The sequence below is a fragment of the Acanthochromis polyacanthus genome, chromosome 7 (assembly GCF_021347895.1).
Source record: "Acanthochromis polyacanthus isolate Apoly-LR-REF ecotype Palm Island chromosome 7, KAUST_Apoly_ChrSc, whole genome shotgun sequence".
NCBI lineage: Eukaryota > Metazoa > Chordata > Actinopteri > Pomacentridae > Acanthochromis > Acanthochromis polyacanthus.
In genome coordinates, this window is record NC_067119.1 from 19,314,916 (window position 1) to 19,327,736 (window position 12,821).

The 12,821-nt window shown below is 42.0% G+C and overlaps 1 protein-coding gene across 3 annotated transcripts in view; it reads right to left on the reverse strand.

The window, feature by feature from the left end:
• Nucleotides 1–10,881, reverse strand: part of pcsk5b (proprotein convertase subtilisin/kexin type 5b) — an 87,236-nt gene extending 76,355 nt beyond the window's left edge. The window contains exons 1-2 of one of the 3 annotated variants that reach the window (XM_022196414.2): nt 10,209–10,881; nt 5,997–6,101 (exon numbers count right to left, since the gene is read on the reverse strand). In XM_022196414.2, the coding sequence (XP_022052106.2) occupies nt 5,997–6,101; nt 10,209–10,388 (285 nt within the window). In that variant the 5' untranslated portion in view covers nt 10,389–10,881. The remainder of the gene's footprint in view (nt 1–5,996; nt 6,102–10,208) is intronic. The other 2 variants (XM_022196413.2, XM_022196411.2) reach the window with 2 other exon arrangements.
• Between the last annotated feature and the right edge of the window lie 1,940 nt (nt 10,882–12,821).

A 12,821-nucleotide genomic window follows, 5' to 3' on the forward strand; every position in this document is an offset into this window, starting at 1 on the left:
CTGGCCAGCTGTAGGTGCTCGTCTCAGGGCGTCGACTCTTTAATGGTTCATCTGTTAAACAAATTCAAGGCAAAAACAGATCCAGGAGTCTTGCACAATATGTCACACAAGCATCCTGATGTAATGGAAGTCTGTACCTGGGACTGTGTGTAGTCTCTCAGTACCTGGCATGCAAATTATCCCTGAGGTGCTGACAGGTACACAAGCTCCGTCTGTGTAGGCTCCGTGATGCTATGAGTGTCCTTGTCTTCCACATGTTTATGAACACGGCAAACTCTAAAGGCACTTGGGTGATCAAAAAATCTAGCGAGCAAAAACGGATAAATATTAAGCGGACTTCAACTGTTTAGTAATCGAATTTGAGCTCATTTGACTTTATTCAAGCGGCTTTACAAGGTGGTAAAATACTTTGCTAATGCGCCATGACTTCGAGAAGCCTGCAACTCATAAATATTACAAAACATCGACATTTCATTTTGTTGTCACAGTCATTTTGCATGTTAGTGTATCCCAGCGAGGATTCAGCTGCAAACCACACCTGGCTCTCAGTTTCCCTGCACATGTCAGGATAAACGATTTCAAGTAAACAAGAGTCTCGCTAAGTGAAACGGGCTGGAAACACCACGCTCCTGTAGCAGAACGCCACGAACAGACAGCCGCGATGACGTTCAGCAGTTGTTTTTTCTCTACTAATCTCTGCAGACTTCAAACGGGAATTATAAGAGCAGAAACAACCACTGTAGTACTGTAATTACTGTTTACAGTAAACTTGAAATTGCTGGAAATAGATTTCAGAGAAAGCAGACTAAGTTTACTTGAAGTCATTTCACACCAAAAAGTAAAGTGCAGAGTTACAACAACAACAAAAAAAGCAGTCTGTGGCTGTCTAAACTCTCTTGGAACTCCCAGTATGAATGAGTCATGGGCGTATGTCAGCATAGCAGTGCAAGGTGCAGACCGAGTGCTGCTTTAGACAGAAAGAGAGGATGGTAGATTTCACTGGCACCACAGCATATTTTAATCACTTTGTGTTTCTCAAATTAGTTGATTGAGATTAAACACCAACCTCAAATGGACATTTATGATCTGGTAAAGTTGCATTTGCCCCATTACTTTAAATATAAAATGAATTCGAGCCTTTACGATCCATGCATGTATAAAAGCTATCGTCATATATGTGTGTATGACAAGACTATTACACAAAAAAAGATTTTCACACAAATTAAAGGTCCAGTGTGTCAAATTTAGGAGGACCTATTAGCATAAAAGAAATTGGATATTCGTAATTTTGTTTTCATGAGGGTATAACCACCTGAGAATAAGAATTATGTTAACGTTACTTTCAAATATATATCTATGGAGCTAGCAGGCCTTTCCCACATTGCGCTGGCATGTTTCTTCATAAGCCCAGAACTGACAAACCAAATACTGGCTCTAGAGGAGTCTTCTGCAATTTTCAAAGTTTTAGTAGCAACCCAACGCTCTTCTGCAAACGTGGAAGTGGAGGACGAGGATATCTGCAACCTCACCGCTAGATGTCACTAAATCCTACACACCAACTGGACCATTAAAGGGGAAATTGGCTTTGCTTTGTTTGGCGTATTTCATATAAATTCAGCTAAAGTGACTGTGGGTCATGCTAATTCTGCCCTCAGCCCAGAGAGCCCCCTACAGCTTTCCAAACAAGCCTGATTTTTATGAGGCCTTGCGTATTGCTTGTCTCCGAGTCAAAAGTAAACATAAAGTATCTGCCTGGAAAAGTCATTATGGCTAAATGCATTAGGGATCTACATCTGGGACAACTTGCTGTCTGACTTAATCAGCCGACATATCCATCCACATCGCCTTTTTTTTTTTTTTTTAAACATGTGTGAGGTTAAGGTTGATTACATCCGAACTGTCTGCAACAGACACTTGAAAGTCCAAATGCTGTTACTATTGTTAAGATGAAGCAGGTCATTTTACTTTAATGAAGAACTGCATTTATTTGAACTGAAGTAGAACAGACAGGTAGGTAATTCAGACAGAAGAGGAGGCGGAAATGATGGACGCAACTGGACCACCCTGAAAGACAATGTAGCTCAGGAAGCTGGCGGCGTTCCTGTGGACTCCTCTCTGAACAACCAGCCGAGAGAGAAAACTTCTGCTGCTAAGCATGGGACCGGTTGACGCAAGACTTGCAAACAGATGTGTCCACTAATGAGAGAATCCAGCTGCAACTACGACAAATTAATCTGCAGCACTGGTCAATGCTGTCGGCCTGTTTCAACATGCAAAAAATCAACTGGAAATTAAAAACCCTGAGCTTTACATATCGTGAGATAAAACCATCACAAAACTTAAAATGCCATGTGATGTGTGTTTCAGTAGCAACAAACATGGAAATGGGCTTTATCATCAACCTACCATGGTCTTACATTGCAATTTAAGAAAGCAAAAACAATAATACATAACTAGCTTTAAGTGATATAAAAATATGAAATTATTACGACTTATTTGAGTAGTTACGCAGTGCAATAAGTTGCACCTAGAGACGATCATTAAGGGAAAGCATTAGTCCACGAAAAATGCACGGTGCAGCTGAATCAACAGTCTTCTACATTGTGACACACGTAAACAAAAAGTGTCAGACTCCTAAAGAAGTGCTTCAAAAGATGTAAAGCATGTAAAACATTGATTTAAACAGATCCTTGAGACGTGTCCACATACATCTAGTTTAGCACTAGAGCTGTAACAAATGATGGATTAATTTGTTTGTGTAATTTCTTAGTAAAAAAAAACAAGTCTTAATGTTCAGATTCCAGCTTCTAAAATGTAAATACTGTCTCTTTTCTGACTTTACAAAAATATTTGCCTTTGACGTGTAACTGAATTATTTTGAGAACATTATCTTGGGCTTTGGGATCTTCTGACATTTTACAACCAAATAATTAATAATGAAATCAAGAATAAAAGTAAATGAATAAGTGAAAAACAATCATCCCTATTTGGCGCATGTTTCTCCTTGTTTCCCCGTAGCAATGTCGGTGCAGAGTGCTACGAAAATTACCGCAACCCACAGAGCCACGGTTGCCCCATTTACAGGAAATGCACCACAAGGAACGGTCAAAGTGAAGATACATATTCTACACGCGCAAACGACCTTTCATCAGCCTGCAAAAAGAGCCGCTCTTTGACCTGACAGGCGAGTGACAGCGCAGTAAGGCAGGTGCCATAAAGCGGTAATCTGTGCTGTGCTGCATCACCATGGTAACGTGCGTGCCAGTGAGCGCCGTGGATGGCAGGGTGCGCCATTCATGGCATCGCTACACCCCTCTGACTCACTCACACACAAAACACACACGGCTGCCATTATTACAAAACATCATTAGCAGCATGCCAGGCTGCTCCGCTGCCAAACTGGCCGTCATGTTGATCCCGAAACCCGCAGACAGGTCCGCAGATCACGCTGAAGGGATAGCAACACTGACAGCTCCATTTCTCTCCACTCCACTTTTTCTTTATTTGCTTTCTTCTAATCCATCTTTCCCCTCTTCCCTTCACTCTCCTTCTGTTGTAATAGCTCATTTTCTCCTTTCTTCCATTTAACCTCTTCTCTCTGATCTAGTCTTCTGAAATCTCTCAGTCTCTCAGCCAGCTGGCACCGGGACACAAACCTTCCTCTACCATGGCACAGTGTCAGGCCCAAGAGGGCACGAGAACCAAAGACAGAGGGAGGGCGATGAGTACACTGAAAGCTACAATGAGAGAAGAAAGCAGGAGAGGGAGTCCAAGGAGGCGAGAAGAAAAGGGATGACAGGTAAGGACAGCAGGTGGACAAAACAAGCTGAGTGGACCGAAAAGAATAGACAGAGACGAAAGGAAATTGAAAAGAAACAATGAGCCGGAGGACAACAAGATCAGTGAATAACAGAAGGTGACAGGCGCTGTCTTTTCTTTCTGTTTTCGTCCTGCCATTGTATCCTCCTGTTTTCAAAACACACAGATTCATCATTACCATTCCTCTGCAGTCAGCGTGCATTCATGTGCACAGATTCAAACTAATTCACGCATATTGAATCCACCTGCTGCTGTGTGAAAACCCCAAATGTCCAGAAAGTGTCTTTGCCTTGTTTTCCCAGTTTCAAGTCCAAGCCTGTCTGATAAAGCGGCCTGCTTCATCCAGCAGGCCGACATTCGAAAGTCTGAGTCAGGCACAAAGATGACAGAAATATGCAAAAGGTGAAGGAAGGAGCAAACGTTTTTCACATGTCAAGAATGAGTCATCTCCACACACTGCCTTGTCACAGAAACCCATTTGAAGCTATCCATTTCAGCACTCTTTACACATACATCTAAATAAAACATTAGTATAAGAAAGTCTGTTGAAAAATGGATGCACCACGTGCTTCTACGGAATGCCCACTGAGTTTGATTTGCAATTTGGCCCGTGTATTTTGACTAAGCCCAGAGTGTTGTGAGATTAAAGCTTCAATTATAATGCAGTCAGGGGTTGATGAACTGGTAGAGCACTTGCAGGACAAGAGCACAGGTTCACCATATTTCAAACTTTGTTTTTTGCAAGGCCAGTTCAACCAAATCACAACAAAACAGATTGTTCAGTTGACTAAGATGCTTTGCAAGGTTTTATTTTATAACTAACTGAAGTGAAAAAGAAACCATGTCAGCTACTTTATATAAACGCGTGTTTTCATAATAACCTGATCATCAGTTTAATATAGTAAATGACCACTGGGGTAAATTTTCCGTGGGTCCACTCACTGTTTAACAGTTAAACTATGAAGTGCTATCTGTGGCTAAGATCACGTTAGCCTGTCCTACAGCAGTGTAGTTTGAGGGAATTAGCTGCTGTGCTGACAGGCCAAGGCTTTCTGTAAACTTATGTGAGCCGCTTTCTCAGAAAAAGAAATCCAGCATTTTCACAAACTTTGATTAAACAGATCCAATTAACTGGTTAGTCCTTCTTTCTGGCGCACCACTCTGTCTATTAAGTGGCCTTGTGCACTTGACAGAAAATTAAATTTCAATAGATTTTGATTAAATTGTCTTTTCAATTACACCCAACAGCCAGTGATAGTGAGCAAATGCAAACCAGGAAAACACAGAGCTAACAGTGTGTCGTTTTGTGCTACACCTTTAGATTGCGAGGTGCAATCAATCCTGCCAGCAAGATTTTTAACTTTTTTTTGTTTCAAAGTAAAATTACCTTTAGAGAATCCAATGTAAACCTATCGATCAAACCTGAAATTGCTGCGTGTGTAGAAAAGTAGCAGAATGTGCCTCGTGTCATTATTCAGCTGTATGTGGACAGGATTCATCACTACAGCATGAGATGAGAAGAAAATTGGGATCTTCCTGCGGTGTTCCTGTCCTCATGAACACTGTGTCCCTGGGATACCCCATTTGTGTGCAGATCTTGTCTGCAGGAACGAGGACAAACAGCGGGGTCAACTGAGCTGGGGTGTAAAGCAGAGTCCACACACTGTCCAGGCTTGTCGTCGCTACACAGCATTGACGCATGAACGCACACAGGGAAGAAGTAAGCAAATGTTCAAGGAAAAGCCTTGGTCAGAAATGCCTGAAAAGTCTTCCAAAAATGTCAAGAATTTTGGCAAACCGTTCTCAGTATAAAAGTGAACTTTTAGCCTCAGTCATGCTGTTGGATAAAAAAAACATCTCATTACAAGGTCCACGGACTTTTCCCAGAGCTTTCCACAGAATCTCTTAACCTTCATCAGCAGTCGGAGTTTGCTCGGTCGTCATCCAGAATGGAGGTCTGATCACATGATCAGGAAGCTGACTCAGGTCATGTCATTGCAACAGAGTCATCTCCATGACAACAGAGCAAACTGTCTGAAAAAACACATAACGTATCCGGGAAAAACTGGAACATGGGCCATATGTTGAAGTGATCTTAAACTGCTCACAAAAAATGTAAGCAAAAGAAACTGCTTTGATTCTATCCTATAGTTCACCAAACAATACCACCGTCCTACCTTGGGCTCCATGGAGATGAAATTATGGCGACCACGGCTGGACAAGGTTGACCTCTTGATAGTCCGACTATGGAAGAAGTGATAATGGTCTTTGAGATCTCCAATCTGAAAACACACACACAATCATAGATTTTATTTTCATTATGTAACTTTTTTTAACAATGCCCTAAAAAGCGCAGCTGCTCCAGCATTAATATTCTTGCAGATGTGTTTGCTTTGCACAGCGTTTCAAGGTACTTGACAGGTAGATTGTTCGAAGAATCATGTAAAATTTGCCAAAGTTTTTCTGTGGATTTTTGCCGTCTCTGGCTCTTCCTGTAATCCCAAGCTGAGTCTATGTGAGATCAGAGCTCTGTGGGGTTTGTACCAACTACTGCAGTACTCTTAGTCTCTCTTGTTGCTTAAGATAGATCTTTGTTATTCTTTATGACTTTAGGGCTGTGTGTTGGTTGTCGTACTGCAGACTGAATTTGGGACCGATCAGGTGCTTCCATGATGTTGTTGTGTAATGGATAAGAATCGAAACATCCACTTTTTCAGGTTGTACAAGTCCTGTAGTGAGTGAAAACCAACATAACTAAAGAGGATAAGTATATTAAAACACAGAATTATTTCAAAAAAATGAACCTGTTATAATTTTGCTTAAATGAAAAGCTTATAGAAATAGAGAAAAGGCACAAAACACAGACTAAGTTAGATAAATGTACAATAATTTGAGTGACAGCGAGAGGAGGAGGACAGAGGAACCACAGGCAAACAATGACAGACAGAAGGCAAGCTGCTGGACGGTGATTAGTTTTAATAATTGATAAAGACCATACAATCCCTCAGATGATCAAACTGTCATGGCTGCCAAGGGTCCTGTGATGCGTCACTGATCCATGGCTGAGATCCACCACACAGATCTCATTAGATCAGCTTTCAGCTCATGTATGCGCACACACAATTCCCCAACTTACTCACCAAAAAACTGAGAAACAAATTGTTCTGATAAAATCACATTCGCTACTACTGTCCTAGCTTCAGTGCAGGCTGTGCAAAATCTCTCTGATGTTTGTTTTCTCCCCCATTTTTTGCTCATCTACAAATGTGGCTTGAGATGTTACCGCAGTTATGAAAGCATCACATGGTGGTGCAGTCAACGGGAATTTGTGTATCACAACCTCTGAATAACCTTTGCTTACTGGGAATTATGTTGAAAACAAATTCTGGCGTATAACCACTTGCACAACAGCGTTTCACTGACATCTTGCTTAACAAACTTTCAGTGGATGCAAATAAATTTCTCTGTCATCTGATGCAGAATGCTACCAGGACCTGCCAAAAGGTGAAAAGACTTTTTTTTCCCCACAGAAAGCTGGCTCAGACTACCAAACTACAGGTTGAGATTTTGCCTGAAAAAATGTGGTCAAGATGAGCGCTTTTCATGCAGGACTAAGACGGGCATGACACAAGATGAGATCACACAAACATTTCAAAATTGTACCTTAGCAAAGAAAAACATCTCAGGTTTCAACAGGATTGTGAATGCAATTGCAAAATATCTGTTTTCTAACTTGTGCTGCAGCCTTATGGCAGCTACGTGGCATCAAGGACAATACTGCTAAAATATTTATTTCATTTATGCGCATTTGCATGCAAATGTGGACAGATGGAAGTAAACTGATGAGACTTTTGCTGCTGTTGTGTTCTACAACCTTCATGCACCTTTCAGAACAATCTGCACCATCTTTCACCCACCTAACCCCACTATGCCTTACACCGACTGGGCAAGAATGAGAATTAAAATCGGCAACCGTGTCCAAAGACTAATCAATAAACCAAAAAGTGTGAGAATAAAATACTGATTGCTTTCAGAGCAGGTGAATTAGCAGTCTGGATAAAAATGATCAGTACGAGTGAAGCATTAGTGGAAAAACAGCTACATGTTCCTGTAGATGCTGCGTTTTGGTAAATGTCCCAAACCAAAGCGTTGTTGGAATGATGCCTTTGACACATTAGTACAAACTGTACAAATAAGCTCATAAACTTTTATTGATGCCACCAGCTCCTGTCCACGTCTGGCTTCTGATTATGACTCTCCCTCACAGGAGCTCCAAGTCCTCTCCCATCTCTTCAAAACACCAATTTGAACAGATATCCACGTCTGGGGCCTTGTCAGCTGATTTAGACTCAATTTGGGCCAGTGTCTTAGTCTGGGAAGGGGACTCCATGGTTAAGAGGATTACCCAGAATTCCCCAACGAGGTGCTCTCTCACTCCATGCCAACTCTTTTCATCCATCCGTCCATCTATCGTCCCTTCTTTCACTCCCTCCTTCCTCCATCTCCCAGTGTGTGGTTATCTTTGTCTGTTCTCCCCTTTCCAACCCTGTCAAGAAGACTATATTGTCCCTCTGCCACATTTTTTTCTACCCATCCCCCTTTTTCTCTTTTTAAATGCTTTGCTTCCCTTCACAAATTTCTCATCCTTCTCTCATTTAGCAGTCAGATCCCAAAATCACGTATCACAAACATTCCAATCTTTAATAGCCGGAGTAAGTTTAATTAATGTTAAAAACACTTGTATCTAGAGCATCATCAAACTGCCTTCTGTCATCTCACTTCATTAAGTTTATTTCATTCTCCGTATACATCAGCGGCACATTGACATGAGAGGGAGGAGGGCTGACGGCGGGATGTCAGAGTTCACATTAGGCAACCGGAGTGTGCTGTTATCGCTCCCATGGGAGCGGCTTTCGGCTGACCCCAAAACCAGGAAGTGAAGTAAAACTCTTGTCTACGAGGTGTCAAAGTCCAATGAACGCTCCATATTGAGATGGAAATTAGGGCGAATGGTGGGGGTTGGGGGCGACAGTGCACTCCACAGGGGAATTCCTATGGGGGGGTGGTATGGAAAGAGGGGGGGGGCTCCACACATTAGTTCCTGTCAAAGAGAGGGGATAAACGAGGCCATTAAGGCCTGCTCTCTGGGGAGTATAGTGGGTGGGCAGGCTGGATAAGGTGGAGAGGGAGGGGAGGGGGGTTCAATAGCTGTTGACTAGGCTACCCCACAACAACCTGTCAGAATGCCCCCCTCTGTTCCATGCTGTCTTCATGTCGAATGCTGGCAAGTGCAGGCTTGAACTGCCCACGTATTTCGGTAGTATTTGAGCATGTGTGGGGTCCGTGTTTGTGAGGCGTATTTCTAATGTGCACAAAGAGCACATGACTACTCTGTCAAAACACATTTCCAAGTGGCCACAGAAACCCCTCCTCCTTCACATGTGCACAGTATTGTTCAATAATAAAATGACATGATATGCAGAGAGACAGACAAACCTTACACCCCTCACTGTGGTTGTGAATGCACTTTAACAGATGTGGTTAGGATTTATTTTAGACCACACTAAGCAGTGACAAGCTGCTGTTGGAAGAAGTGTCAGATCCAATGAATATTTCAGGGCCTTGGACTGTGGAGGCATGTATATGCCTGCTGGATTAACTTTAAAAGCCTGGCTCAGTGTTTGTTTTAATGACATTCATTTTAACATTTGTCAATTAGCAGTGCTTTATTCCAAATAAACAAAAGGAAAACATTCAACCAAATAAGTTGCTGATAATAAAATGTATGGAAGCATTTACTAAAGAATTCATCTTAAGTCTGTTAGCAGCTGGCCCAGGAACAACCCTGAGCAACACTGAAATCCCTATTTTTCTCCATATAATGTTCTATATACACACTGCCATGTTTTCCAGTTATAAGGCAAAGCTGCTGTGCAAACCAGGATGTGTGATGGCATGTTTTAGAGTCAAATCCACATTCATTATCAAATAATGTTAGGAAAGAATCTGCTTCACTGATGATCTTTAAAAGTCACTTCCAGGACCATAAACCAAACAGCCCTGACTGTCTCACTGGTGTGTCAGAACCACAGAGTACAGCAGCTGATGGTGAGCAAACAGATCTGTGGAAACACAGCGAGGAGGCACCTGTTGTGCCATCCTGCTCTTATTCTTCTTTCTTTGTTCCCTGCAGCTTCTGTCTGAGAGTCAGAGAGCTGCAGGAAGAGTTGAGACAGGGCTCAGGTTTGGACTTCAGACCTTTCGTGTCGTTTGCGGACTGCTTGAAGGGATAACAAACCGCAACGGTGTGTCCTACTGTTAAGAGTTGGCAAAAACAAGAAAACACATACATAAGAGACTACTTTGAGCCGGAGCAATAAGCCACCTACCTGTCCCATGTTCCTATAGCCATATTTTTCCGCTATCCACTCGGCCACCTCGGGTCCCCCGGCTATCCTGACTGCCCAGTGGTTGGTGTAAATCCGAGCTTTGCACGGCGGAGACGCAAAGCCGAGACTGAGCGCCAGGACGCATAGCAAGCTTCTTCTCCAAGCGGCGTTGTGGACCATCTTCCCCCTTACTTTTAACCAGACTCTTCTCCTCCTCCTCCTCAGCCGACCAGGCAAACAACCAAACTTCTCTTCTCGCCGAGCAAGACTCTCATAGAAACACAAATATCCGGGCAAAAGCAGTGAGAGAGAGAAAGAGAGGGAGAGAAGGGGGAAGGAATGGAGCCCCGAAGAGGAAAAAATACACCTTATCTTCAAACCTCTGCTTTCCACATGGGAGAGTTGGAAGTTTGCGTTTCGTGTGCCCTCTCTCTCTCTGTTCCTCTCTCTCTCTCGCTTCTTTTTTTTCCACGGAGAACGAGGAGGAAGTGTGCGTGTCTGTGCGCCGTGCGTCTTTGCGCGTGAGTTAGTGGACGTGTGCGTACGCGCGGAGCTCCTCAAAGCTGATTTCTCTTCTCCGCGAACAACTCGGATGTTGGTCGTTCAGCTCATCGGGCTTTCATGTGGCGAAATGGCTACAGCGCCTCCCCACAAATAACTAGCTGACACTCTGGAGAGTAGAAACAACTAAAGCCGCGGGGTTTCCCTGCCGAGCTCCGCTGGGTCTTAAAGACACTCAGCTTGGATCCTCTGCTGACAGCCCGTCCGGCAGACTCAGCTCAGGGAGGGGGTCCAGCTGGGGGCCAGAGGGCCGCTTGGGGGCCCGGATACAAGGGCTTCCTCCAGGAGGGGAAAATTCACAATCAAAGCTGGCTGGAAGTTGTACTTTATATTTGAAACACTTTTTATTTTGTCATAACTCCCAGCTGAATTTGGAAAATGCAGCGTGACCCCAACAATGTGTATCTGCAGTTAGATAGAATAGAAGAGATAAACTTGATTGTCTGCCCCAAACGGTGACAGAGATGCAACACATATCCAAACTCACTCAGGACAGAAGCTCACAACGTACAGACATCTAAAAGAAATGTTACAAAGACAGAGCAGCCGATAAAAACATATATGTACTGCTTAGTGTCTTATTTTAGTTTGCTCAGGGTGGTTGTTGCAGTGGGAATAAAGGGTCTTTGATAGATGTTTTTGTGGGTCAGTGGGGCTTTGTGACATCTGCCCGATGGAAGTAACTGGAAGGAGTGTTGCCATGTTCAGGTCTGTTTTCAGAAAGGATAAAAGTGACTCAAAAGTGAGAGTTCTCTTTTTTCTTTCTTAACACTGACAAAGATTTGTGTAAAAGCAGCAAAATCTGCAGAAAAACACAGCTTATCAAACATGCCACACGTGTAAGCAGTGGTGGAAAGTAGCTAAACACATTTACTCAAGTATCCTGTTTAAGTACACTTTTGAAGTACTTCAAGTATTTCAGTTTTATACTGATTTACACCTGCACTCCACTACATTTCACATCTCAATAATATATCTCAGAGAGGAAATATTGCACTTTCTACTACACCACATTCACTTTTAAGCTAATGAATTTTACACAGTGGATAATATTTCACGTTTTTTAAAACAGAACACGTTAACGATTAAAATCAGTGCCTTCTCACCTCTTTGGCTTCTGGCGTCTTACAAAAAGTTCAGCTCATATTTCAGATGGCTACTGATTTTCCTTCTAAACTAAGACATGTTCAAATGATCCAATATTTCACCAACAAATCAAACATTCCAGAAAATGTCCACAAACTGAAAGCAGATTTGTGTGTCAGAACTTTGTTTTTTTTCTTTCCTCCCTCAGTAATCATCTGACAACACCTCAGGTTTATCTGGTATCTTTAATATAAAAATGTATATACCGGTAATGTAATTTAAACCTGCTCCACCAGCAGCAGCTGCAGCAGTAACATGCTGCTGACACACTGATGCTTCACTATTAATGCTCTAATGGTGTCATATACAATATTACATCATTCAGAGGAATCAAAGCAAGAGCTTTATTTTAACCCTCCTGCTGTCTTCATTTACGGGCACCAAAAAGTATTGTTTCCTTGTCTGAAAAAAATTTTAAAAATTCAGCAAAAAATTCCCAAATTTCTGAAAATTTGCCAAGCCTTCAGGAAGAAAATTCCAATAATTCCTTAAAAGTTTCCCTTTAAAGTTTTGTTTCAAAAAAATCCCCCAATTTGGCAAGAAAATTCTTGTAAATGTTTTCAAAAAATGAGTAAAAATCTTCCAAAAACATCCTAAGAATATCTAAAGTAATTACATATTTATCAGTAAAACTTTCAATGTTTTCTTTAAGAACATTCTCAAAAAAATCAACCAAAATCCTGTGAAATTCGCTGGATTTTGGATGATTTTTATCTGAATGTTCTTCAGAAACATTTTTAATATTTCTTTTTTCCATCAAAAAATGTTCAAAGATTTCCCAAAAATGTTGAAAATGTGCAAAAGAAGTTTCAGGGTGAAAATATTTTCAGTCCACCGGTTAACAAGTGGATTTATTACATTTGGGATACTGCGCCACCTTCCTACATCTTGAAATCTGCTGTTGAA